Source organism: Podarcis gaigeae (assembly GCF_964106915.1).
Source record: "Podarcis gaigeae genome assembly, chromosome: 13".
NCBI lineage: Eukaryota > Metazoa > Chordata > Lepidosauria > Squamata > Lacertidae > Podarcis > Podarcis gaigeae.
Genome location: NC_139689.1, coordinates 17770115 through 17797345, shown reverse-complemented (window position 1 = coordinate 17797345; position 27231 = coordinate 17770115). Strand labels below are relative to the sequence as shown.

At 46.1% G+C, this 27231-nt stretch overlaps 2 protein-coding genes and 1 long non-coding RNA gene across 4 annotated transcripts; 1 reads left to right on the top strand and 2 right to left on the bottom strand.

Moving 5' to 3' along the window:
- Nucleotides 1-1758: 1758 nt before the first annotated feature.
- KCTD13 (potassium channel tetramerization domain containing 13) lies at nucleotides 1759-9755 on the bottom strand. Of its 2 annotated transcripts, none has more exons than XM_083710421.1 (7): nucleotides 9385-9755; nucleotides 7362-7629; nucleotides 6067-6236; nucleotides 5529-5618; nucleotides 5000-5052; nucleotides 4648-4843; nucleotides 1759-3862 (listed from the first exon to the last, which is right to left on the bottom strand). In XM_083710421.1, the coding sequence occupies exons 2-7, from the start codon at nucleotides 7621-7623 to the stop codon at nucleotides 3620-3622; spliced, it is 1014 nt and encodes a 337-aa protein (XP_083566547.1). In that variant the 5' UTR covers nucleotides 7624-7629; nucleotides 9385-9755; the 3' UTR covers nucleotides 1759-3619. The 2 variants fall into 2 exon arrangements, with proteins under 2 accessions (XP_083566547.1, XP_083566548.1); XM_083710422.1 differs by having other exon boundaries at nucleotides 7362-8888; nucleotides 9001-9740.
- Nucleotides 9756-11612: 1857 nt separating this feature from the next.
- On the top strand, nucleotides 11613-15295 carry LOC310830629. The gene is made up of 2 exons (XR_014557661.1): nucleotides 11613-13537; nucleotides 15033-15295. It is a non-coding gene; the product is annotated as an uncharacterized lncRNA (long non-coding RNA).
- Nucleotides 14251-27195, bottom strand: KIF22 (kinesin family member 22). The gene is made up of 13 exons (XM_083710420.1): nucleotides 27031-27195; nucleotides 25407-25612; nucleotides 23224-23351; nucleotides 22931-23079; nucleotides 21520-21960; nucleotides 21276-21429; nucleotides 19610-19715; nucleotides 19255-19432; nucleotides 18307-18427; nucleotides 18141-18217; nucleotides 16653-16856; nucleotides 15152-15211; nucleotides 14251-14399 (listed from the first exon to the last, which is right to left on the bottom strand). The coding sequence occupies exons 2-13, from the start codon at nucleotides 25604-25606 to the stop codon at nucleotides 14364-14366; spliced, it is 1854 nt and encodes a 617-aa protein (XP_083566546.1). The 5' UTR covers nucleotides 25607-25612; nucleotides 27031-27195; the 3' UTR covers nucleotides 14251-14363.
- Nucleotides 27196-27231: the final 36 nt, after the last annotated feature.

Here is a 27231-nt window from a genome sequence, read left to right as displayed (position 1 = left end):
TGCTCCCCGTGCCGCCCTCGAAGAACATTATGGAAAGGGTGAGACCTACCTGGCCCCATCCATAAAGTAAAGTGACTAGCAGCCACAGGACTCTTGCTTCGGCCCCGCAGCTGTAAGGATTTCGCAACTAAAGCTGCAAACCCTGCCATGTCTGCTCAGAACTAAACGCCATTAAATTCAGTGGGGCTTACTCCCAGGTCAGAATCGCAGCCCTAATGCTCCCCACCTTCCAATCTCGTTTCCTTTTGCCAGGTGTTTTAGATTGTAAAGGAGGGGACCATATTACTCATTACTGTAAACTGCTTTGGGTGGCTTGGTCGGCTGAAGGGTAGGGTAAAAATATTTTAAATGCCATCATAAATAATATACTTGGTGGTGACTCACATAGAGCTCAGTGGGGCTTGCTTTTATATAGAAAAAATATGTAGAGGTTCTTTGCAGATTGATTGCAAACTACAGTGTACATATAAGGGTTAAAAGTTTATCATCACTTAACTGCAACACTAGGTATTTCATGTTTAAATAATATAGTAATACAAAAAAAACTGCAGATACTGTGCAGCACTAGTAGGGTAGGCATTGGGTCATTTTGTAAATTTGTTTCAGTTTTTTATACTGTTGGGCAATTGCTATTAACAAAGTTAAGCACAGCCTAATTGCAGCTGAGAGAAGACTAATTTCCAGCATAGTAATCTAAGGTTTGTTAACTTCATTCCCTCAAGGCCAATATGGTTTTGCTACTTTAACCCTTGACAACTTGAAAGGTGTAGATCATTGTTGAGGATTAAGTTTTTGTATCATAGCTGCTTATATTTGGAAGAATCAACCACACGTGGAAGGAAGCTACATAAGATGTTCTTGCACAGGAGGATGCAGTTAAAATGCAGAAACTAGTGTAAGGCTCAGCTGCCTATTAGATTGAGATACATTGTAAACAGTGGGTTCTGCTCTGAATGGGCCAAAGCCTTTGTTTAATCCTAGTATGGGAATCTATACTAGCAATGTACCTCTGCCTGACTCTTCTTCCCTGGGTACGAGACGAGATAGGAAACTACCAAGATATGGAAGCAGGAATACCAACTTCCCAAAATATGGTTTCTTAAAATTAAAACACTCATCCAGCCACTGCATTGTAGCCCCTCAAGCCTGCCCAGCCCTTCTGCTTCTTCTCCAAGGCCCCAGTTACAGCAGCAGCTGCTATCAACTAGTATGAATCAAGGCATACTATAATGTTCTCCAATTAAATACCAGCAGTCTGGATAATGTCAGTAGATCTTCCATTTCCTCTGGCCTGAGGCACTCAACATGCAGATCCCCTTCCCCATAAGCATCTCTCTTCACAAAATCCAAGGCATCCACCAGACTGCTGAAACACTCTCCATTGCTACAATCCAGAAGGGGAGAATTCGAGAAAACCTGCACCCACCTTAAATTTTAGGTTTCTAAAAATCCAGAAGGAAGCTCACCTTATTTTCTTCCACTACTGGAGCAAGCCACAGGCAGCAGATGAACAGGGAAGCTGCCCAAGTGTTAACAAGGTAAGATTTCACACATGTGCTGCCAACTATGCCAAAAACTCCTTCCTCTTTAACAATTGTAATTGTCCAATAAACACAACCCCCTGGGTTAGAAAAAAGGATGATCCAGCTCACTAAAGTCACTAATATTCTTTGGGAAATGTGCCTGTCTAGGCATGGAAAAGCCCTGGAGATACAGATTCTTATCCAGTTAAAACACACACACACCAGGAAACTTCCCCATTTTTAAGCAGGTACCTTTATTACAATAATTTAATAGAAAAAAAACATTTTTAAAATAAATTATGCAAATACAAAAAATTACAATAATTAATTCAAGAAAGTTACCTCCTCCAGGGAGGGGAGGATATAGAGATGGGAAAAGAAGAATGGAGGAAAATAATACCTTCTCTCCAGTAAAGTTACCTGCACCAGATTGCATTTACAGAATGCAATTTCACCCTCCCTCTCCATCCACCACCATTAATATCCAAACCCTGTTCCATGAGACAGTTGACTGAAAGGGCTGTTGAAATGTCCCATATTACACTTTGCTGAAGTTTGTATGAAGCGGCATCCCTGTGGCAGGATGGGGAAATGGTGGCCCTCCAGTTATGGATGGACTAAAACTTCCATCAAACCTGATCACTGGCTATGCTGGCTGGGGCTGATGGGAGTTGGCAAGCCAATGTATTCTGGAGGACCCCTGATTCCCCCTCCGCCCAACCTTATGGAAAACAAGGGGGTGAAGGTATTCCAGGGGCAGAGTGCAAGTGCTCAAACTCTGCAGGAAGAAGTAAGACTTCTGTACCTACACAGATCTATGTCACTTGACCATGTTCCACTGTTTTGTAATGGTGTGTAGATGCCTATGAAGTGTGGGATTGAAGCATCTAACATATTTTGATATAAGTCGTACCGGTAAGTGGGACAGAATAGTTTGGATGGAATCAGGGTCCAGGTCACACAACACTTAAGGAGACAGTCAAACTGTGTTTTTGACCCAGACAAAAAAAATTAAAATAGCAGCTGTTATCTGACTGACATCTTTCCCAGAAGGACAATAAGTAATACGAACCAATTTCACGACTGTTACCTCCTGCTCTAATGCAAAGGTTAAAGGTCCCAAGTTTGTATGCATGAATTTTTTAAGTGGCTGATTAACACTGGATTTAATCTCCTTTGCTCACAGGAGGCTAAATGTAATGGAAATTATTCCAGAAAAAAAGACACTAATAAATATGTTGTATAATCCCAGTTATGTCAATGCCATTATTAAAAAATTTAAATGGAGTGTAGCCAGTTTTTGTCTGAACAATTTATGCATTCTCTTAACTCCAGGCAGTTGTCTTCAGCAGAGAAGTTAAAAGTAGGTGAACAGAAACCAAGGGTGGGTTGGGGGTTGACCAATAAAAAAACAACTATGTACCATAAAGCGAAGGGCAGAAGACTCCAGAATGGAGAGATCAAAGTTGGTAAATATGTAAGAACTGACACACCCCTGTCTAGGTAGCACCTCGTCTGTGACCTTTGAAAGAGGCTAATAACAGTGTTACAAAATGGAAGTCACCAGAGGCCCAGTATTAAACTGAGATGGAATGTAGGCTCCCCTGATTCATATGCTTTGCTCACATATAGCTCTCTCAGTTATAATGTTGTTGTTCCATGGATCCTAAGTTTAGAGGACAGTTAAGAGTCAGTCGGTCTCAGGTTGGAAAGGTTCAGGGTCAAGAGGTTTTGAATAAAGGACCACAAACCAGGTTTCAGTGGTGTCTTGCAGATTATGAGACAGGTGGGGTGGTGAGGGGAAGTGGGAAGTTGGGTGTTTAAGACTGAAGCATTAGGGAAAATTAACAGCTGGAAAGAGCATGCCAGTAAAATGAAGGGGCAGACCAAGAGGTCAATTGTCACAATAAAAAGGAGGGCTTAATAAAGTCAAGGGATAGCAAGAGGGCAGAAAAGCAGCCCAGAGGGAGAGAGAGGTTAGAAAAGGATGCAAACATCAATGAGAAGACCTTGAGGTGAAAGATCAAAAGGAGAAAACAGGTCCTCCTTTGGCACTAAATGGATGGAGTAATGAGGACATTGCGAGCGAGGCAGGATCAGTCTTTGAAAACAGCTTGGTGGCCGTGAGGACGTTCATCATGCATGATGTGCCTACGGACATGTATGCGCCGGACACGGTGCTCCCGCCCATCTTCATCGTCACCTGCACGGAGGGGGCCTCCACCCCCACCTGCCACCCCACCAGTTGCCTCCAAGAGGGCCTTGTCTGGCACTCGTGGCGTCTCGTAGATCAGGATGTTCAGGGTTTCCTCAAAGATCCGTGCCTCTGGGAACTCCACCTGTGCACAGCAAAACAAGACCATACTGAGCAACACCAGTTCTGTCCACAATGTGGTGTAAGTGTTTGGTTTCAATATGGAATCCTGGGTTCAAATCCTTGCTTGGTGAACTTGAGCTTTACAGTTTTTTCCAGTTTAACTTAATTCACATAGTGCAAGGCTAAAACTCAACAGCTGCTCTGAACTCCTTGATGCATAAAAATGTAAGCAGAGCTGCAGTTTTGCTAGGTGGGAAAAACTGGAACTGGGAGAGTTGACCTGAAGTAGCACTTTATCCAGAGAGTCACTTGAGTGGCCTACGGGAAAACTACTTCTTTCTCTCAGGTTCTGTTCTCCCATGTATGGGACCACTCCCTCCCCCAAATGCCACCAGAGGGCTACCTAAGGACCACCATGCCCTGAAGGAAGGAGAGGCCTCGCTTTCAAAAAGTTTCCTTCCCTGTGGCTCTCTCTTTATTGCTTTATAATATAGTATTAATTTATATTGTTTTTTCAAAGAAAATATGTGATGTTTGCCTGAAAAGCAGTACACACAGGTTCTGTGATCCACACGCTTGCTATCTAAAAATTCACTTATCAGCACATAAAGGACATTCACTTATCCAAACAGCCAACTTCCTTACTTCCTTGTTTGTTTCTGCTTTGCTGGTTGGCAGTAGCCATTTTCAGGCAGAAACCACAGAGAGAGAGGGAGGGAAGGAGCAAGATCAGACATATTGGAGAGCAGGTACAATTTATCCTGAAGGGGAAAGCTTGTATCTGAAGCTCAGGGGTCTGCATATTACCTTGGTCTGCTTCTTCTCAGTGGCATACACAATGGAGGTGCAGCAGACTTCGGCAATCTTGCGGCCCTGCCCATAAAACGACCAGCAGCAGATTTCATCCCCAAGAACATCTTTGATGAAGAGTACTCGGCCATTGAACCGCAGAGCCAGCTTGTCAAACAGTTCAATATTCTTCAGCAAGTTGTCATCGGAGTTACTGGAGGGGAGGGAAAGGGAGAAATGGTGGTGTGATCTCTCTTAAGACATCTCTATTAGCCAGGAGGTGGGAGTCAAGAATGGGTGACATGGGAGTCAAGAAACAATACCAAGTTACGCCCAATTCCAGCAGTTGTGTGTGTGTGTTGCATCTTACCTTGTATATGAATACTTGTTATTACTTCGGTTATGCAGCAATTTCACCACAGGCTAAGAAAGGAGGAAAAGAAGGATAAATATGGTGGAAACTATCTTTTTAACCTGCATAAGAGAAACTGTCACCTTTGCCATTGGACGAGCTACAGTGATTTCATGAAATGTTCTAACTTCTGGTATGTGTGTGCTCACATCAGGCCCATTTTATGCTGTGTCAACAATATGGAAGGTGCTAAATTATTTCCATGTGTTAAACTGTGTCACATGGCAAGTCTTCATGACTTGAATGGGTCATGAGACTGAAGTTCCAATGTACATCTTATAGTAGGCAGTGCTTGATTTTAGCTAGAAGGCTAAGAAGCTTTGCAACTTAGGACTTCACTAATGGGGGCAGACGCCATCTGCACTCATGAGTATCACCTCATGGCCCTAAACAAGCAAGAAGACATCTAAGTCAAGCAGTCTAAAATGGCGCAAATCTACACGATCTTCTTGGACTTGAGCCTTATGTGACTTCACAGCCTCTTTACCTTGGAACAGCTTGAGATGATCTGCTGCTCCTCCTTGGGAGATGTCACCATGGGGATATGGCAGAGGGGGTCATAGGCCTCACTCTTTTGCTAGGCAGAAAAAGATACATACAAATATATTACAACCTTATTAGAAGCCCTAGAACATGCCACATATTACTAACGTACCACACTTATTTTTACCACCACGCCTTTTTACCAGTGCACTCATGGAAATTTATAAATTAAAACAAATGACATACAGTTTATTGAACACATGTAACAAAATAAGGGTGGAAGGATGGGGAGGAAGAAGAAAAATATGCAAATTGTGGAATCAGTTTTTAGATAATGTTGCATGATGGTTACAACCACCAGATGGAACAATCACTGCGGGAGACAGTTCTGAGAGGGAGAGGCCAAGTAGCAGGTCGTCCAAATCAGGCTAAGGCAAGTGGGCCTTGCTAACTCACCTCTTTGTCTCCCCAGTTCCTTCAAACTGCTTGAGGCTCAGAGGAGTCTGCCTGCCTCCTAACTGCTCAGCAGGTGACCAGCTCACCTGCAGGGCAAGCTGACAGTCCTCAACCAAGCCTTGGATCAAGTAGTACCGGGCCTCAGATAGCACTTCCTCCAGCTCCCGCTGGGATTCAGGGAGAGAGACAGAGCCATCGCGCAAGTAGTTCAGGATGGTTCCAAAATGGCGCCCACTTCGGTCAATCAAGATCCAGCCTGGAAAGGAAGAACAGAATTTTAGTCTCTGAACAAAAGGTCTTTGGGGGGCAGAAGCAGAGAACAGGAGAGAAGGATCTCTTGCACATAAAATTAAAAGTAGCTCTGTTCTGGAGAACACTTTAAAACATTTAGAGGGAAATCCAAATGTTGCTGTCTTCGTATATAATTTTGCTAAAGAAGCTACAATATTTTATTTTCTATTAAATTTGTATACTGCCCTATACAAGCCGGTCTCAGGGCGGTTCACAGGATAAAATCATGATATAGAAACACAGAATACATAATCAAAGTAAAAGCAGTAATAACCCAATAACCCCACCAACACATTTTAAAAGGGCACTGAATGTCAGTCAACCAAAGGCCTGGTAAAAAGCAACGTTTCTGCCTGGCACCTAAAGGTGTATAATGAAGGCGACAGGCAAGCCTCCCTGGGGAGAGCATTTCACAAGTGGGGAGCCACTACAGAAAAGGCCTGCTCTCGTGTTGCCACCCTGCAGACCTCTTGTGGAGGAGGCACACAAAGAAGGGCCTCAGAGAATGATCTCAGGGTCTGAGTAGGTTCATATGGAAGGAGGTGGTCCTTGAGGTATTTAAGATAGGTCCTTGAGGAAACGTACAAAAAAAATGTAAGCATCTAGCTGTAACAGATCCTTGATATCAAATTATCTTGTCTTTGACTAGAAAGCTGCTCATATCTTTTAAAAACATGAACCTGAATTTCCCCCCTGGGGTTCACTGTTCATCCTATCAGAAGCAGTTGTGAGGTAGTTCTGACAATTTCTTTGTGTCTGCAAAGAAGCCATATAGAATGACAGATTTCTGTCACCTCTAAAGTGCCACACTTATTGGTAATTAGTTCCTATTACATAATTTATATTCTTGACTGAATTTGCATGCTATTTTTTAATATCACTTTGATTGATCTATTACATGCATTGCACTTTTCCTGTATATTTCTTTTGTAATATGCAGTAGTGCTGTTCACGGCTTTGGGGGCTTTTGGTCCAAAAAGTATTAAAGTTTATTTATTTTACTATACCATATAATCTCAGCTGAGCAGGAAACCTGGATTGGGAGAAGGGTTGAGTGGGGAAACAGACTATGTGATGCCGGGACACTTACCTTCACTATCTGTGAGCACCTCCATCCTGCCACTGAACATAGCCTTGAGCATGGTGTCTTGCTTGGTGAGGGTTTGCACTGTGGTGTAATGCAGTGACCCTCCCACGTTCAGCTTGACATACTTGCTGCTGGGGTTAAGGGGTTTGAGATCAAAGGTCACACCGGCTACCCCTCCGCCGCCATCCCGTCGCTGCTGGATTGGGACTAGCGGGGCACAATTCTCCAGGGGTGGGACCTGGTCTGCCGTGGCCTCAGCTGACATAACCACCTGCAGAAACAGAAATTGAGCAGGGAGGCCTTCCCAAACCACGTTACCTGCAAAGGGGCTTGGATTAGATGGAGTAGGGCAGAGTTTTCCAAACTGTGTGTCACAACACGTTAGTGTGTCAGCTGCAGTGTGTAAGAATGTCCCACAAATGCTCCCCTGGAATGGGTTGGTTTAACCTCCAATTTGCCAGTAAAACTGAATTACTGTATCATGAAACGATGCATGTCTAAAAACCGTGTCATCAACTTGAAAAGTTTGGAAAGCTCTGGAGTAGGGCCTGTGGAACCTCTTGTCTCAACCCCCCACTCCTTGCACACACTTCTAACTTTCTTAGCAGAGCGCAGCCTCCATCGATCAGATACTCAGCAGATGTTTTGGACTACAACTTACATCAGGGGCATCCGCTCCTTGGACTAGCCTAGTATATGTTTACTATGTTTTTATTTATCTGCAAGCTACCCAGAGTGGCTGGGGAAACCCAGCCAGATGAGCAGTTTAAATAATAAAATTATTATTATTATTATTATTATTATTATTATTAGTGCAACAACCCTGTAAGGCTGACCAGTATTGTTATCCCCACACTACTGGTTGCAAGGTATGTGCAGGGACTCACAGAACTTAGAATCATAGAGGTGGAAAGGGTCACAAGGGTCATCTAGTCCAATCCCCTGCAATGCAGGAATCTAACTGTTCCGTATGAAAAATGTCACTGCAGGCCACTGACTCACATCAATAGCCCCATTAGCTGGGGCTAATGGGAGTGGTAGCCCAGAACATACGGAGGGTGCCAGATTGGCGAAGGGTGCTCTGCACAATATTGTAAAACGTTTAGGCCAGTTTCAGACCCACCTGTCTTGCTGCTGTTTGACACATACCTCTCCCCACACTACCACCACACACTATCTTCCCATCCCATTCTTGCCCATTACTTGTCAACTCTCTGGGAAGAAACTAGATCATTTGCGGCTTCATTACAGTTGAGGCTCAGTTGGTGGAAATCAAGGGAAGACTCGTCTTTGTCCGTACCTACCTCTCTCTTAGAGCATTTCACCATAGAGCAAAAACCTTCCTGTTTAGGCAGGCACTTACTTTATCAGATGAATAATTATTTATCTAATGCTTGGTTTGTTATTTTTGGGGGGGCTGGGGAGATTTATTTTATTTAGTTGTGGTTCTAGTTGTTAGCCACCCTAAAAGGTGCATGGGCATTAGAAGGGCAGGGTGCTGGTTTGTAAATGAAAATATATAAACCAAACCTCTGACCAAACTGCGGGAGGTAGTGGAAGACAGGAGTGCCTGGCGTGCTCTGGTCCATGGGATCACGAAGAGTCGGACACGACTAAACGATTAAACAACAATAAACCAAACCAGCTCCGTGTCCTGTGAGTCACGTCAGTAGGAAACAACAAGAGAGTGTCCCGTGTTTTGCACTCCTCTTTTTGCCCCTTGGGCTCTTCTTTCCGCCTCCTGCCCGCCCTACCCCAGCCACCTTCAGCTCCTCAGCACTGATTTGCCGGCGATCTTCCTGCCAGCCCACCCGCAACCTGCCTTCCCATTTATTGCTGCCTGGGCTGCTTCCATTTTGCTGTTCTGCGGGGCCTTCAGGGCCTGAGCAGACGAAGCCAATGAAGAGGCGCTGGACGGGCCTCTTCCCAACCCTGGCTCGTCTCCGTTTGGGCCTTTTCCCTTCAGTCCCGCTCTGTCCCCGGAGGCCTGCAACCCCCGGCCCTTCCGCCGCCCCCAGCCACTCACCTCCCGAGGGAGAGCGGGGTGGGCTCAGCCCAGGCGCCTCCCCTTCAGCCCCGCCCGGACTCAGGGCCCAACGGCCGGCCAAGACGCCTAAGCCCGGGAGCAAGGGGGCGCAGGGACAGCGACTGCGCATGCACTTCGGAGCCCTCGCTCGCAACTCTGGTCGCTTCGCCTGGCAGTTAGCCTCTACATCCGGGTACCCGCTCGCATTGAGCAACACACAGAGGCCGGGACGGTACTTCCCTCCCAGGGGCGGAGGAGCAGAAGTGCGCCTGCGCCAGAAGGCGAGCCGTTGAGGCTCAAGGAGGGAGGGCGCTGAGCGTGCGCGTGCGCATATACAAGCAACCGTGAGCCCCACTGAGCGTTTGGTTTACGCAGAAAGGGGGCTCACGCGCCTCGGAAGATGCTCCGTACTGTCTTTTGCGCACGCGCGCTACTGGAGGAAAAAAATCCGTTAACTAGCGCGCGCAGCAACTGGAGCATGCGCTGTTCTTCCAGCCGGGGCAGCTAAAGCGCCTTATATCGGCTTGTTTGTGCCGGTAGCGTCGCAGGGGCTGAAGGCGCTTTAGCTGAGATTCCTGCATTGCAGGGTTTGGACTAGATGACCCTCGGACCCCTTCCAGCTCCATGATTCTACACGCCCCTCCAGCAGTTCCCATGGCTTCGTCCGGCTTCACATCTTTCCCTCTTGAAGGGGTATGTTCCTTAGGTAAAGGGTAAAGGGACCCCTGACCTTTAGGTCCAGTCGTGACCGACTCTGGGGTTGCAGCACTCATCTCGCTTTATTGGCCAAAGGAGCCGTAGTACAGCTTCTGGGTCATGTGGCCAGCATGACTAAACCACTTCTGCCAAACCAGAGCAGCACACGGAAATGCTGTTTACCTTCCCGCTGGAGCGGTACCTATTTATCTACTTGCACTTTGACGTGCTTTCGAACTGCTAGGTTGGCAGGAACAGGGACTGAGCAACGCGAGATCACCCCATCATGGGGATTCGAACCGCTGACCTTCTGATTGGCAAGTCCTAGGCTCTGTGGTTTAACCCACAGCACCACCCGCGTCCCTTAAAATGTTCATAAACTGCACTTTCGGAACGTGAGTGCGTGTAAGCGAAGACAGAGGCTTCAGCAATGCAAATAGAAAAGCTTCAATAGCATATCCATAAACTTGACTGGTAAAACAAAATGGAAGTTCCTAAGGACCATCCAAACACCTCCCACCAGTCTTCTGTTGGCAGGGAGTTCCACAGGGCAACGTTGGCTCACACTAAAGGCTCAGTGCCCTGGTGAAGGACAATCCCAGGGGCATGGGCAACTGCCACATGGTATGCTGCCATCTTTGGCAATCACTTGTAGCCGGGTAAGATTGACTTCCATGAACACAGTCTTGACAGTGAGGCCGTAAATGACCATGGAGGCCGATTCTGGATCCACCCATCCTTCCACGGTGGGGACGTTTCCAGGTGAGAGTTAATCACGGTTTGCCAAACATGCTGCCATATGCAGGACAATAAACAGCATCCTGCCCCACAACTCTTAATGAGGCACTGGCCTATTTTGTTTGCAGTTGTTGCCCTGTTCAAGACGAAGCAAGAAGTATTCATATGGGAAATATAAACACCCCAGATTGATCAGACTTCCCCCTTGGCAGGGGTGCCATTGAGACTCCCAGTGTGTGTTTATGTGTGGAGGAGGTGCCAGAAAGGGTCTTTTGACTCATGTGAAATAAAGCCTAGTTTCGCCCCTGCCCTTCGGCATTTGGGGCTTTTCTAGGCTTCAGCAGTCAGGTAAGGTTTTATAAATGCTTTGTGCTTTTTCTCTCTCTTAAGGCTTCAATTTTCAGAGTCAAGTAATATTTTTGTGCCTCTCCCTATTGCTGCTGTTGATCTTTTCTGATTTAAAAAAACCCACACATTTTTATTGTTTTTAAACAAATACAATTATCCAGCAGTACAGCTTATCCCACAGTACAGCTAATGGTGTTTGTTCTAGCCATTGTCTCTAGACATACACATTCAATATTCAAACATATTAATGTAACTTCTCCACTAAGACTACTGAGCAGTTGGTATAAGGAGATCTTGATTTTGGTCATTAACATGATATTTTCTTATCTTTTGTCACTCATCATTTAACACTTTTGTTCTCATCAACTTCGGGTCACATGTATTTGCTCTGAAACAAATTCAAGAGTAAGCACCTTTGGGGTCAAAGCCATAATTGTGTTGAGAGCATTCTGCATGAAACTAAGTGGCCAAATAGATTTATTCAGAAACTAAGAAAATTGCTCAAGGCTCTTGTAAACCCAGATGCCCATAGGGGAGAGTGCCAGGGAAGCTAATCCTGCAGTGAGCCTCTGCAGGAGAAAGGCTTTTTTCTTTCAGTTGGCGTGAGGATCAATTAAGGCACTCCTGGCAAAGACAAAGCAGAAATGCATAGTCACAGTTGCTTATTGCATCTCTGCCTCTGTCAGCACTCTGCATTTGCCTCCCAGTGAGATAGGATGTTGCAAACAGTACCTCATGCAAAAACATGATGTGATGGGCTGAGCATTTCACCCCGCTAGAAGTAAACTGTTACAGCTGGGTCTGTCCCCTTAAATCAGCTCTGGGAAGATAAACCCTCATCCAACAGAATCACTGGCTTAAAAAAGAAGTTTAAAGTCATCACACAAGTTTTAAGACCAGAACTTCTGACCACTTACAGTGGAACAAAAATCTTAATCTGTGTCAACCACTATGCTGTGGAATTCCCACCTGACAGGTGTGTCTAGCACCTTTACTATACAGCTTTCAACAGATGCTAAAGACAAACCTCTCCCCTGGCCCTTGGCACCTTAGATATGTGTTTTTAGGACCCCACCCCTGCCAGATTTGAAGTTATATTATGAAGCATCCTGCCTCTGCTGGTTGTGGGGATGGATCTTGTTAAAAAACACAGATTTATTAGATCTGGAGGGTCATGATAATAGATTTGGGTGGCACGCGTATTTGTGGTATGATAAAACAAAAGTACATAAAGGATTCCTGAACCATTTGATAAGAAAATCAATCTATGAGGTATGGGATAGGTACAAGAATCTACAGTCATACCTTGGGTTGTGAATGCTGCGGGTTGCGCGTTTTTGGGTTATGGACCGCGCCAAACCCGGAGGTACCAGAACGAGTTACTTCTGGGTTTCAGCGCATGCGCAGAAGCACTAAATTGCGCTATGCACAGAAGCGCCGAATCACGTCACGTGTGCACAGACGCGGCACTGCGGGTTGTGACCATGCCGCCAGCACAGATCATGTTCACAACCTGAGGTATGACTGTATTTGAACGAAGAACACCATGGTGGCTCTCTCCATTGGAAGCAATTTCAGTTAAAAAAGTAAATATGAGAGGCAAGTGGGTCACCTATTATGGTTTGTTAAAAGAGATGTGAGACCAATTAAAATTGAAAAAAATTGAGAATATTAGAGAACGGTTAACGGATTGGTTACAGTATCACCAATTAAATGTTTTTAAAGTTGACAAAATAACGGTTTTGATACAATGAGATCGAGGTTTGAAACAGATCTGTTCGAAAATAATGTGAAAGTGCTATCAAAAATGTACAAATTACTTTTAGAATGGCATACAAAAGACGAAGTTAAAGCAATGGTGCTACATTGGGCTAGAGACTTTGGATATAATATCTAACTTTCATCCTGGGAAAAGTTATGGAAAGAGAAAATAAAATTTACTGCATGCTGTTCATTGAAAGAAAATTATATGAGAATGATTTATCGTTGGTATCTAACACCGAGTAAAATTGCTAAAATGTACAAAACAAGTTCTAAACTGTGTTGGAAATGTAAAGAAAAAGAGGGCACTTTTGTGGTGGACATGTAAAGGCTTTCTGGGAAATGATATATAATGAGTTAAAGAAAATGTTTAAGAATACATTTGTTAAAAAACCAGAAGCCATCTTATTAGGCATTGTAGGTGAAGAGTTTTCAAGGTAATATAAAATACTTTTTATGTTTGCAACAAGAATGCTACTAGCCCAGAGATGGAAGGAAGAAGTACCAACAAAAGAAGAATGGCAGATGAAATTGATGGAGTCTGCGGAAATGGCAAAACTGACTGGGAAGATCCGTAACCAGGAAGATCAAGTATTTTCTAAAGAGTGGAGTAAGTTTGTAAACAGTTAAAATCTTTAGCAGGGATGTGAAGACATTTGTAATGTGGAATTGTTTTAATGGTAATTATGGTTATATAATAGATAGATAAGGGTAACTCTGCATTTTAATGTTTGGAAATTATTTAAAAAATAAAATAAACTGCTTTTAATACAGACATTTAATTGTTGGGAGCCTGATGGCGAAGAGTGGGTAATACATTTAAATAGCAATCCTAAGTATCTCCAACACTATTTCTTTTTTATCTATCCTAATATATTTCCCCTCACATGAGGTTTCCTCCTCACTTTGATTTGGGCATCTTTTATGCACTGATTTCATACAAAAGAAGGTACTTCTTCATATAAGGAGTTTCCCTGGGAATTTGTTCCCAGAGGATAGTGAAAGCAGTCAACGTGGATGATTTTAAATGGAATTTGACAAATTCATGGAGGATAAGGCTATCAGTGACTACTAGCCACAAGGGCTATCTACTACTTCCAGTGTCAAAAGGAAGCATGCCTCTGACTATTATTTGCTGGGAATCAAGGTGCAGACAGTTGCTGTTGCAGGCATCTCACAGCCCTCTGAATGCCCGCTGCAAGAAGAGGACACCACTTGATGGGCTTTTGTTACAATCCAGCAGGGCTTCTTTTTCTTACTTTTTGTAACCAAAAGTAGGAAGTTGGTGGCGGCAATATAAAATAACCATTTGAGATGTACAAGTTTTCTGTACTATTTTTATATTCTTAATATATTTAAATGCACCAAAGCTAAAATAGATTAAAAACCCAAGTCATTTTTAATAAAAATCAATGTAGGGAGAAGATGCTTTCCAGTTACTGAAGATTTCCAATGTTGGTCAGGATATTTACCTAGGAAAGGGGGTAGGGGAGAGAGAAGAGCAAGAATTTTAATTCCTCCATTATTTGTAACATTAGCACTTTTTAAATCCAGTGCATACTAGATTACAGTGCATACATTTAAGCTTTACAAAGAATAATCACAACCTGTATCTCGGCCTTGTGTTTTAAATACTCACTTGGACACCACAGGCCAGCTTTCACCAGCCTGGTGCCTATTTGGGACAGCTGGAGGGCGTGAGGTAGGCAAAAAGCTGTCACAGGCAATAAGAAATTCCATTCAGTCTAGCAAGCTGGCTGGTGGAGAAGGTAGGGACCCACTAATCTGCATTCTATGTTGGCTGCAGAGAATGAACTTTCTTTCTTTTGTGGCCAGTATAATAATGTAGGCAGGCTGATATGAGGGGCATGAAGCAAATCATCCCCCACCAGCCTACTTGATTTCTATGCTGGCGGAGAGACGGAGGGAAATGAAGAAGGGAGACAGAGAGACTGATCCCACACCTGCCAGTCTGCCAAGCTCAAAAGAGGCAGGATGTTTTTTTACTTGTTTCCCAAGGGACAGGTAGAAATGTCGCTGTACATTAAGCTGCTAGGCTGCTGTGCCCCTTGCATTTCATGACAAACTTACACTTCTGTTTACAGCTTCCCCCTCTCTACCTATTCATCTGCCATCCGAGGATAACACTCCATTCATCTAATGTGATGGACTCTACTCCAGATAAGCTTATAGCCACAGTGACAGAACTGAATTAAATACACACCTTCAGAAAAGAAGCTACTTGTTTGGCGGAGATGCCTTCGACTTTCCCAAGGTCCTCTACCTGAGAAAAGGAGGAAGGAAATGTGTAGGTTACACAAAGTTGCAAAGTTATGGAGATACTTAAGTATTGAATTTGTATACCACCCCTCATCCATAGATCTCAGGGCCACAGCAAAAAAAAAATATTCTGAGGGACGAGCAATACTACAGTAGTAGAGCATTTTGCTTTGCTCAGCATCTGGCATTTCCAGTCTCTGTCAACAATTGGCCACAGTATCTAAATGAAACTTCCACATTCAAAGGTAATATAATTATATGTTTTATAAAATTTATACACCACTTGATTTTTTAAAAATTGCAACCTCAAAGTGGTTTACAAAAAGATAAAATGGAGAAATATTCACAACCCTACTGTAAAGCATACAAAAGTTAAAATACTAAAACAGATTAACATTACCTCAACTTTCCAAGCATCTGGGTAAGCTTGCCTAAACAAGAATGTTTTTAGCAAGCGCCAAAGAATACAGTGAAGGCACTTCTTGATCTCAGAAGGCAGGGAGTTCCAAAGTGCAGATGCTGCCACATTAAACAATCGGGTTCTTACAAATGCAGAACGGGTATTATGTGGCAGCTTAGTACTGCCAATTCTGCCAACTGAACCGGGTTGAGTGGAAATATGTGGGGCAAGACGATCTTGTAGGTAAACTGGTCCCAAGTTGTTAAGGGCCTTTATATACTAATATAGTAGCACTTTGAGCTTGGCCCAGTAGGAAATCGGCAACCAGTGCAGATCTCCAAGCACAGGCTTTACCCACTGACAAGGCCACACTCCTGTCAGCAGTCACACTGCAGCATTCTGCAGAGGGCCTTCTCGGTAGTGGTGCCCGCCCTGTGGAACGCCCTCCCTTCAGATGTCAAGGAAATAAACAACTACCTGACTTATAGAGAACATATGAAGGCAGCCCTGTTTAGGGAAGTTTTTAATGTTTGATGTCTTGTCATGTTTTTAATATTCTATTGTGAACCGCCCAGAGTGGCTGGGGAACAAATAATAATTTATTATTATTATTATTATTATTATTATTATTATTATTATTATTATTAGCCTCCCAATTCTAACTGTTGGAGGGGAAATAATGCTTTCATGCCATGCTGGTGGGCTTCCCAGGAGCTTCTGGCTTGCTACAAAAACGTTAAGACTAGATGGACCTTTATTCTGACCCAGCTCTTACAAGAATAGGGAGCTGCTCCCTTCCCCTCCCAGATTTGAGAATGAGCCAGTATTCCAAACTACAAGGCTCCGTGCTAAGCTAAAGGCTGAAGCAGGAGTCCTCCAAGACTTAATGCTCTGCCCACTAGGCTTCAATGCTCTGAACTTGAGCCAGGTCTGAATGTGTTAAAGCCTTGCACGGCCTACCTCCTACCTGAAGATTAATTTCCTCTGCACAGTAGCTGCACCTGCACACACCTCAAACGATGGAAGAGCAGCTCTGCCCACTTACCTTTTCAAAGGACCCGTGCTCTCCTCTCCAGGCCACAATGCGATTTGCCTTCTTCTTGCCAATCTGGTGCAGGGCCATGAGATCCTTCACAGAGCCTGTGTTCAGGATGGCCAGGATGTTCTCCTTGGTGCGGGCCATCAGTTCAGGCTGAAGCACCATCTCCCACTCAGAGGGAACCTTGTTTTCAGAGCCAGGGGACGAATCCTGGATATAGCATGCATCATAAAAAGAAGTGGTGTGGTGTCGCACCCGCCTGTTTCCTGACTGGCCCTCATCTCATATTCTTTCACTGAATCCACCAATCACAAACATACCCTGGCTTCTCCTCAGATCGTATAAATCTTTCGCCTTTTACTTCTCAGGGGTTCTTCAATGAGATATCAGGCATGCAGAATAAAGTTCTCCAGAAGATAAGACAGACAACTGCCACTGCTGAGTTTACCTTCTCTTGTTTCACAGGCCTGTGTCAGGGTTTTTGGAATCTGCTGACAGCCATGTCCCTGAAGCAGGCCCACTGGAAACTGCCGGAGGCACCTTATTTATAGTATTTATAACCCTGCCTTTAGCTGAATGCACTCAGAGAGGCTTACAAAAATCACTTCTCTCAGGCTGATGATCTAGACCAGGGGTAGGCAACCTAAGGCCCATGGGCCGGAAGCAGCCCACAAGCCGCCCTGAACCGAGCTGCCTGCTTGGCGAGTCCCTGCGTGCTGCGCTAAACCAGCACAGCGCGCCGACTCTCTTTCGTGGCTCTGGAAAACGTTTCTGCACATGCCCAGACACTGAAAATTGCTTCTGCGAGCGGCAGAGGCTGTTGGCGGTGATGGAGGAGGAACGAGCAGCTCGAAAGCAGCCCTTTTGGGCTGCTCGTTCCTCCGCCGCCACTGCCGCCGCCACCAGCCTCTGCCTCTCGCAGAAGCAATTTTCAGTGTCTGGGCGTGTGCAGAAACGTTTTCTGGGCCTAACAGCTGAGAGAGAGACTGCTGGTCTGAGGCAGTGAGTCCAGAACTTTGATCTGGCTCCCTCAAGACACTTGCAAAGCTACTTTCTTTCTGCTCCTGGAATAAACCATTTCAGGCTGCTTTCCACCAACCTTACCCATAAGAATTTAAATTTGCTTAAAACAGGGAAGAGGAGGAAAAACATGTGGTCAGCAGGAACAGCCCTGATTTTTCTCATCTGGCTACTGCTACCTGTTCCACTCCCAGATTTGATTCAGAAACATGGTGTGTGGGTGAGGGCAGATGTGTATCCTTCTGGGTAAGGCTTGATCTTTGCCACACTGCTAAGACTGAGTCAGTCTGAACATGAACCAACAACAGGCAATAGGTAAGGGAATCTGTTCTTTGTTCTCAGGCAGAAGATCTATGGGGGGAAGCCTGCCCCGGCGGAATCCATATATAACTTTATTAAACCATGTTTGTAACAACTCTGCTTCCCACCATCACCAGCCCCAAGTTCAACAAAGCCCCCCACCCCCTTACGCACCTTCTTCTTTCGACCTCCCTTCTTTTGCTTTACAATGATGATGCTATCTTCGTTCTCAGAGTTCTCCAGGTGCTGCACTGGAGAGGTAAGGAAGGAGAGCTGTGATGTCATAGGAGGGAGGAGCATAAAAGGGGAGTCCCGCTTTCCAAACCCAGTGCCCTTTTACCTTGCTGGAAGGGCAATACCACTGCTGTTCCTTGGCGTTTGGCGGGCACCCATGAACCACGTCCATGCTCTTTGTCCTGCAGAACCTTGGTTTCCATTTCTAGCTGCTTCTTCTTAAGCCTCTGTAGGGAGAGGGAGAACAGAATAAGCAGATTCAGATGGAGGGAACAGGGTGTGCATTCGGTGGCCTCCAAGAATGCGTGGGGCTGCCATCAGGTTCCCAGCCCAACAAGGATCGTATTGCCAACTGTATAAACTGCCAGGGCCATAATGAAGCAGGTTCTCAGTGCAAGATGGACACAGTCCAATTTATATAAGAATCCCCTCCTACAGGACTTACTTAGTGCTACATCTCTTTCTTCCTTCAAAGCTGGCCTTTACATTGGAGCCATTGGCTTAACCACAGTTGCCCTGGCAAAGGCTTCACTGGCACCCCAGGCAGGGCCTCCTGAGTTTAAAACAACCACAGCAACAACAAATAGCCCTCCTAAAAAAAAAGCTAAGAAGCAAAATGTGCAGGTAACTGTGACTTGAACCAGCTTGGCTGCTCTCGCCCGTCATTGTTTGTAGCCAATGAATGAAGTTGGAGCTGTGATTGATAAGCGAGTTGTTTGGACACAAGGCAAAAGGAATCCCTGGAGTCCTAAAAAAAGAGCTGCTGTTCCCTCACTTTCCCTTTAGTGCACTTTTCCTGCCCCTTTCATATTTTTCAGTCCTTGGATCCACCCATTAACTGCTCTGTTTACTGCTTGCCACTCACTTCAGAAGCTTTTTTTTAAAAAAGTGTGTTGCTGTAAGGGAAGAAAAATAGTAACCACACATAGAAATTAAAAAACTTGATGAAACACCGCAGACCTCGCAATAAACAAGGCATTGTTTTTGTTTACGGGAGGTAGCCCATTGCAGTCTTTGAGGGATGACGATGGGACATAAAGAGCAAACCCTTCACCTGCAGCTCACGCCGAGTCTCCTCCAGCAGCCTCCGGAATTCCAGCCGCTCGCTGCGTGGGGTGTTGAGGAGGGGCAACGCACAACTCTCTGCCCCAGCCTGCTGTGTTTCCAAGGCCTCCAAGTGCAGCAGCTTTTCAGCCAAGGCCGGCTCAAGATTCTCCATCGGCAGCAAGGAACTGGTGGGGAAAGAGACCAGAAAGTAGGGCCTGCCTTTTCAAACAAGCCAGAGGGAGCTGCTCAGCGCTTTAAGGGTGGAGTGACCATCCTCATGAAGTGGCAGGAGAGAATTTGACTGCACCACAGAAGCACTGCTTGCCCCTTCACCAAAGCCTATAAAATGTTTGGTGTCTCACCTGAATGGCTTCTCTTCAACCAAGCTGCGCTGTTCCTCCTCTGGACAAGGTCTCTTGGCTTCAGGGCCTGCATCACTGGAAGATGGGCATGGTCTTTTTGATGCTTCTGTGTGGGGAGGATGTTTTTAATTTATTTTATGTGTTTATTGGACATTGGAGCCTGCTCCACCTGGACTGTCCTCCTTCACTACCACTGGGCCACCTACCACCAACTGGGCTGCAGAAAGGATCCTGTTTTGTTTAGATAGTCTTCATTGTAATTTTATTACAAAGTAACTGGTAAAGTGCCGTGGAATGATTTGTAACCTCAGTAGTGGGATATCAACAAAGAACAAATTGTGACAAATATCCCGGCCTTATCAAAAGCATTTCAAGTCACCTTACAAACCATCAGCTTACAAGCTACACATCAGAATAACTTACCGTATTTTTCGCCCTATAGGACACACCTTTTCCCCTCCAAAAATGAAGGGGAAATGTGTGTGCGTCCTATGGGGCGAATGCAGGCTTTCGCTGAAGCCTGGAGAGCGAGAGGCGTTGGTGCGCACCGACACCTCTCGCGCTCCAGGCTCCAGGAAGCTATCCGCAAGCCTTGCACACCCGGGGGGGAGTTCCCCCAGGCGCGCAAGGCTTGCAGGCGGTAGCCTGCAGTGTGGAGCACGGGGCACCCTCCAGAGGACGCCCCGTGCTTCGCACAGGTGTCAGCAAGCCTTGCGCACCCGGGGGATCTCCCCCCGGACGCTGAAGGCTTGCGGGCGGCAGCCTGCAGCGCAGAGCATGGGGTGCCCTCCGGAGGACGCCCCGTGCTTCGCGCAGGTGTCCGCAGTCTGCCACCCGGCACGTGGGGCGCCCTGAAGCAGAGCGCCCCCACGCCGGGCAGACATCCTCAGCGTGGGGAGCCGTGCGGGAGTTCCCACAGGGATCCCCACGCTGCGGATAGTAGCCTGCTGCCCGGCGCGCAAGGCGCCCTGAAGCATAGCACCCCGCGCTTCGGGCAGACATTGGCCAGCTCCACAAGCTCGGGGGACAGCGGGGAGGCGCAACGCCGCCATCCCGCTATTCCCCGACCTCGGTTTTTTTTGGGAAATTTCCTTTATTTCCCCCCCAAAAAACTAGGTGCGTCCTATGGGACGAAAAATACGGTAATTGATATTAAAATGTTTTTTCAATCCCCCCCCCCGGGGGGGGGGAGCCACAATCACAAAACAGAACTAAAAACACAACCTAAGTGTAAACATACCCACCCTTTAAAGCAGCTTAAGATAAAGACAGCAAGGGCAAAAATGTTTTTACATGATACCTAGACCATGGACATGGGGAAGGTGTTCCAAAATCTGGGTGCCACCACTGAAGAGGCCCAAACCATTGACACCACTCACATAATCTCAGTAGGCACAGGAATCCAAAGCAGACCCTCCTCCCCAGACGACTGCAAGGCACAGACTGGTTCTGACAGGAGTCAGCTGGTCATTGATGAAAAGGACAGACCATGAATGGTTCTAGTGTATATGTATTTGAACCGTGATGAAGAAATCTGGGGCAGTGAATCTGTATACTACACCCCACTCGACTCCGGGGCAGCCCAAGAATCCTGCCCTTCCTTTCTACCCAGAAAACCTTGTTTTGCCCCACTTCTGCTGAATTTCAGGCCGGCCCCCTTCCTCACCAACATCCAGCAGAGTTTCTTGCGTGAAAGGTTTGTTCATCACTTGCTTGGATTTGGCAGCAAAGTTGAGGCTTGTGAGCGTTTCAAAGTAGTACTTCCTCTCAGGGGCGATATTTGCAATGATCAGGCTGTGAGCACTACCACCCAAAGAATCCTTTAAGGAAAGAGAAATATGCTCAGTAAAATAAAACGCAGCTCTTCCCAAATCCACAGCCCCACCAATGAACCCAGGCACCCCAATGACCTGCAGCAGGCGAGTGAGTTTGCTGTCTCTGTAGGGTACACGAGGCAGCCCCTTGTTGAGGGCATCCACCACCTTGCTAAGCACAAAGAGTGACGTGTTGATGGCCCCGCTCTCCTTCAGGCGCACTCCTCTGTTGCCTGTCCGCCGGTTGTCCTCCGAGCCGGCCAAGTCGATAAGGCAAAGCTTGGCGGCCCGCTGGGCATATGGCGGCCAGCCCCGGGTCTGGCTCACGTACACCAGCAGGACAGCGTGACTGCGGCTCGAGCGATTATTCAGCTGTGTGGATGCCACTGTACGGTTGCTGCTGGCGGGCAAGAAATGTTTCTCAAAGTCTGAGAAGCTGGTTATCTCTCTCTCCGTCAGACCAGGCACCAGAATGTGGTGGTTTTGATCCTCCCGGATTGGCAAGTCACGGAGGGAGGGCTCTAGAAGGTCCAAGACCTGGGGAACAAGCAGACTAGTGTTGGTCCAGGTGGCACTTCAAACCCCACCTCACTTAAATCCCCTGGCTTCTCAGAGAACAACCTGTTTACTTGAACAGATTGTGTGGTTTGATCAAGTAGAATGCAAATCCAGCCTTCTGTAAACACTGAATAAGTTCTCTTGCACTCATCTGTAAGAGACCTCCTTTCTCCTGGGCAGTTCTGGCTCATCATCTTTAGTATCCATTTAACTTCCATGCCATGCTCTGTTCACTCCTCCAAATTTCCCCCTCCTCCCTGTCCTTTCTCCACTTGCATTCAATCATTCTCCTCCTTCCCAGGCTCCAGTCTGTCTGCTTCCCTCAAGGATAAATAACTTAAGGCCCTCCAGAGCTTGTAGGACTCCAACTTTCCTCAGCATGCCCAATGGTCAGGGAAGATGGAAGCTACAGTCTGGCAATATCCTGCCTTACTCCATCTCTCTTCCCTGCCCTTCTACTGCTCTTTCCTTTCTTCTCTCCCCCTTTGCAGCCATTTCGGCTTGCTTTTGAAGCAGCTGCCCAGTCTCTTTCCCCATTCCCATCAGCAACGCCTCAGTTCTTCACCAATCTTCAAGCAGGGCCAGAGCACACATGTGACAGCATCAGCAGGCATTGAGACGGGACCCTCTCCAGATCAGACTAGCAGCAGATGACACACTGATCTTCTAAATACCAACTGGGAACAGGATGGAGTTCTGGTCACATTAACGAACTTTCCAGGGCTCAAAACACTGCCAGTCTTCAATACAACAAAAAAGGAGGCCAGTGTGTGTGCAAATCTGTTTCCAGTATCACTAGCTGTAGTCTAATTAGGTCATGCTCTCCCCAATACATCTGGCTCCTCAGCCCTATCTTGTTCTAAGCTGCTTTCTTCCCCAAAGATCCCACCACTCTTATATACTAGGGCTCGGTTTCCCCCTCTTACGCATTTTGTCCAGCACCCGTTACCTTCTCTTGGTAGATTTCCAGGTATGACATAGAGACCGAGTACTTCCGCTGATCCCCCGAAGCATCCCTTGTCATCTGCAAGAGATTCTGAACTGCTCTTGGAATCACCCCCGGTTGCTCCGGACTCCCCAACATGGTGTACGTCTTCCCTGCCATTTTAGGGAACAAAAGAGATATGGAGAGAGGAAAAACCTTCGCGTCCTCCCTCAGCCCAATTCCAAGCCCTAGCCCACCTGCCGACCCCCAGCAACTCTAGGTTGGGTTCATCCCTTTGTGCACTGTTTTATAGTCACCTGCTCCGGTAGGCCCATACGCCAAGATGCTGGCATTCTGCCCTTCCAGCAGATGGTGCAAGATAGGCTGAACTGACCCCATGTAGACATCATACTGCGTGGCCGTTGCACTGTAATAAGCGTCAAATCTGTTGGGAATAGAGAAGTGGGATTAAGGCCTAATGTCTTCTCCGAAAGTTCAGCAATTTCTACAGCAAGGATAAGTAACAAGAGGCTTTGCAGAAGGAGTGGCAGATATCCCTTAGGAGCTTTTTCCCCTAGCATACCCCCATTCTTCATGTAGTACAGACTATTATCAACATAAGAATGGCCCTGCTGGATCAGGGCAATGACACAGCATCCTGTTCTCACAGTGGCCAACCAGATGCCTGTTGGAAACCAGAGTGCTATTTAGGGCTGTGCAATAAATTGCTATACTGTCCAAAGCCTGTTCTTGAAGCCACAAACATGAGTCTGACCAAACTGCGGGAGGCAGTGGAAGACAGGAGTGCCTGGCGTGCTCTGGTCCATGGGGTCACGAAGAGTCGGACACGACTAAACAACAACAACATCCAAAGCCAGTTTTGAAATAACATCAATTGTTTCAACCAAGCACGAGGGAAATGTGAACCTGCTCTTTTTCCCATATGGGGTACCCAAGAGCCCATATAGAGTCCTTTTGTAAGTTCTCTATCAGTAGGAGAAAGTAACAGAGACCAACCAGAGAATATTGAGAAGCAAAGCAACTAGTAAGCCTAATCTTTATTAACTGTTGCAACAGGGTGCTCCCCCACACACAGGAGAGAGGAGGACCTCGAACAATGGCGCACAAGGCCTTATATATCCATTTTGAAATTCCCTGCCCTGGAGCTCCAGACCACCCCTCCATACATCATACCTACATCACAGAAGGGGTGTAGCCCAATACCACCCCCCAGATACATCATACCTACATCACAGAAAAGGCGGTCTACAACAGAAATTTGAATGTTGTTTTTCCTGTCTGCCAGGTTATCTGATAATGTCTTATCTGATTGCCTTTTCTGGTAGTCTGGCCATTCCTTTGAGATGATGCAAATTACTTAATTCCTGAGACACTGGGAAGGTTTTTTTCATTTCCTCCCTCCTTGCAGAGAAACATTTGGTCAGTTTGGGTGTTAAAATGGTTTCAGGACTGTCTTCCTGTGCTGCTTCAGACATGTGGTTTATATATTTATGTACGTCCCTCCCCCTCTTTCTTTTTTCCTTTCTCCTGCGATGAGACTGCATTTTAATGTTTTAATGTTGTAATTAACCTAGCTTTTTAAGTTGTATTCCAACCAACTTGTTTTTATTATTGGCTGTTAGCCACCCTGAGCCTGGCCTTGGCTGGGGAGGGTGGGGTATTAATACTACTACTACTACTACTACTAATAATAATAATAATAATAATACATGTTTGCTTGGTACATTTATGAACATTTATTATATATCTAAGACCTAAAAATTCTTATAGCATCAGGATGGGATGAAGAAGAAGAAGAAGAAGAAGAAGAAGAAGAAGAAGAAGAAGAAGAAGAAGAAGAGTTTGGATTTGATATCCCGCCTTTCACTCCCTTTAAGGAGTCTCAAAGCGGCTAACATTCTCCTTTCCCTTCCTCCCCCACAACAAACACTCTGTGGGGTGAGTGGGGCTGAGAGACTTCAAAGAAGTGTGACTGGCCCAAGGTCACCCAGCAGCTGCATGTGGAGGAGCGGAGACACGAACCCGATTCCCCAGATTACAAGACTACCGCTCTTAACCAGTAGACCATACTGGCTCTCGATGGGATGGGGTCTCAACTGAACAATACTTTCCCCAGCAGGAAGACAGGCACCATCTCTCCCTCCTTTGTTCATATGCAGAGCCTGCTAACAATCCAGTAGCAACCCGTCATGCCTAGACAATCAAAGAACAGCAGTGGCAAAACAGGCAGAAGCAGTCACTTTAAGCCAGTGGTTTTAAGCCAGTTTCCCTTACCTATCCTGTCAGTTGCAAGGAGGCAAATGACAGCGAGGGGCCGAGAGGAAGGCCTCTGTTGCTTCTCATACTGGAGAAGGGCTGCTATTCCTCCAGACTCTGCTCAGTTCCAACTAATGCCCCTGTTAAAAACCATAACAGGGGTACCATAGGGCCACAACCTACACGAAGCCTGGTTCTTCCCAACTCTCTCTGCCCAACTCACTTGTATTTCATTGTCTCCATATTATTTCTCACGTTCAGGATCTCCAGGGAGCAGGAGTCCACGCCACGTACACAAGGGGCTTCCTTTCCCTCTCCTGTCCCCACGCTTGGCCGCAATCGCACACAAACCCGAACTCGAGCCGGTGCATTGCTGGGGGTTCGCTGGGCTTCATAACGGCTTAATCGTTGACAAGATTTCATTGATATCTAAGAAGAGAAAAAGTGCATGGTGAGATACAAGTACCAAACTCCGCACCAGCTCATCTGTGAACTGAGATCATTATTGAAGGTCCCCTTTGGGGTGGTTCTAATTATAAAATTTTAGGATGCACACACACTCCACAGAAAACCAATCCTTTGTCTTTCAAATTTTAAGAAATATTCCCTGAAATTTTAAGAAATATTCCCTGAAAAAATCACACATTATTTTAGCACACAAAACAATCCCCAAAAAACCATCTTGGCTTCCCTAATGTCTCTAAATATTTCCTCTATTTCCTTGTAAGTCCTTACAAATCCTGTCTTAAGGGCATATTTGTGCAGGAAAGGGTGGCCTGTGACCTGGATTCTAGAACTAAAGCATATCCCATCTCAAAAGAATGGCAGACTGCCCAGGTAATGCAATCAGTAAAACATTATCAGGTATCCTGGCCACTCTGTCAAATTTCTGTGGTAGAAGTATGCTGAGTATGTTTAGCCTGGAAAAGAGACTGAGGGGAGATAAGATAGCCATTTTTAAATATCTCAAGGGCTGTCCCATGGAAGAGGGAACAAGCTAGAATACTATTAGCCCAGAAATGGAAGCAAGAAGAATTGCCAACGATTGAAGAATGGAGGATGAAGTTGATGGACTATGCAGAATTAGACAAATTTAACAGGAAAGACCCAAAACCGGTGGGACCAGAAATTCACCAAAGACTGGAGTAAATTTACGAACGATATGAAAAGTATTTGTGATGATCAGACGATGTTTGTAGGTTTGCAAGAAGTTCTGGGAGGAGTATTGTTGGAAATATTGTAAAAATGGAAAAGGGGAGATGATAAGTTAAGAGAGGTAAAGACAATATAAAATTAAGTAATGCATAAAAAGAGGTTAAGACGGAAGATCATCGGAGGTGCTGATGGAAGTAAAAAAAAAGTGTATTTGTAATAAGTTTTGTGGAATGTTTTATAATATGTATCTTAAAATTAATAAAAATGTATTTTTTAAAAAAGGAAGAGGGAACAAGCTCCTTCTCTCCTGCTCTGCAGGGCAGGACTCGAACCAGTGGCTTCAAGTTACACTAAAGGAGGTTCCGACTAAACCGCAGGAAGAACTTTCCGACAGTAAGAGCTCTTCGACAGCGGAAAGGTCTCCTTCGGGAGCTGGTGGATTCTCCTTCCCTTGGAGATTTTTAAGCCATCTGCCATGGATGCTTTAGCTGAGATCCCTGCATTGCAGGGGTTGGACTAGATGACCGCGGGGTCCCTTCCAGCTCTTCAGATTCTATGCACAAAGGTTCTCGCGGTGACCAGCCGCGTGACCACAACGGGAAGCCCCAAAGCAGGCCGCGGACACAGCGGCGACCCCGCTCCGCCCGCTCGCCACAACCGGCAACTGAGGCGCAGCCGGGGGGGCCACTTACCCCTCTCCCGCCTTCCCAGGCGGCTCCTTCACTCGCTCCCCAAATCGCCTCAGAGCAACTCCCGGACTTCGTTTGTATTTGGCGCTAATCCCGCCCCAGGAAGGAGAAAGCGGCCAATCGGAGAGAGGGAAGGACCCAGCCGTTGGTCACTGCGCCTGCGCGTAGGACAAGTTCCGCCGGAGAAAAAGCGGCCGCTTCCCT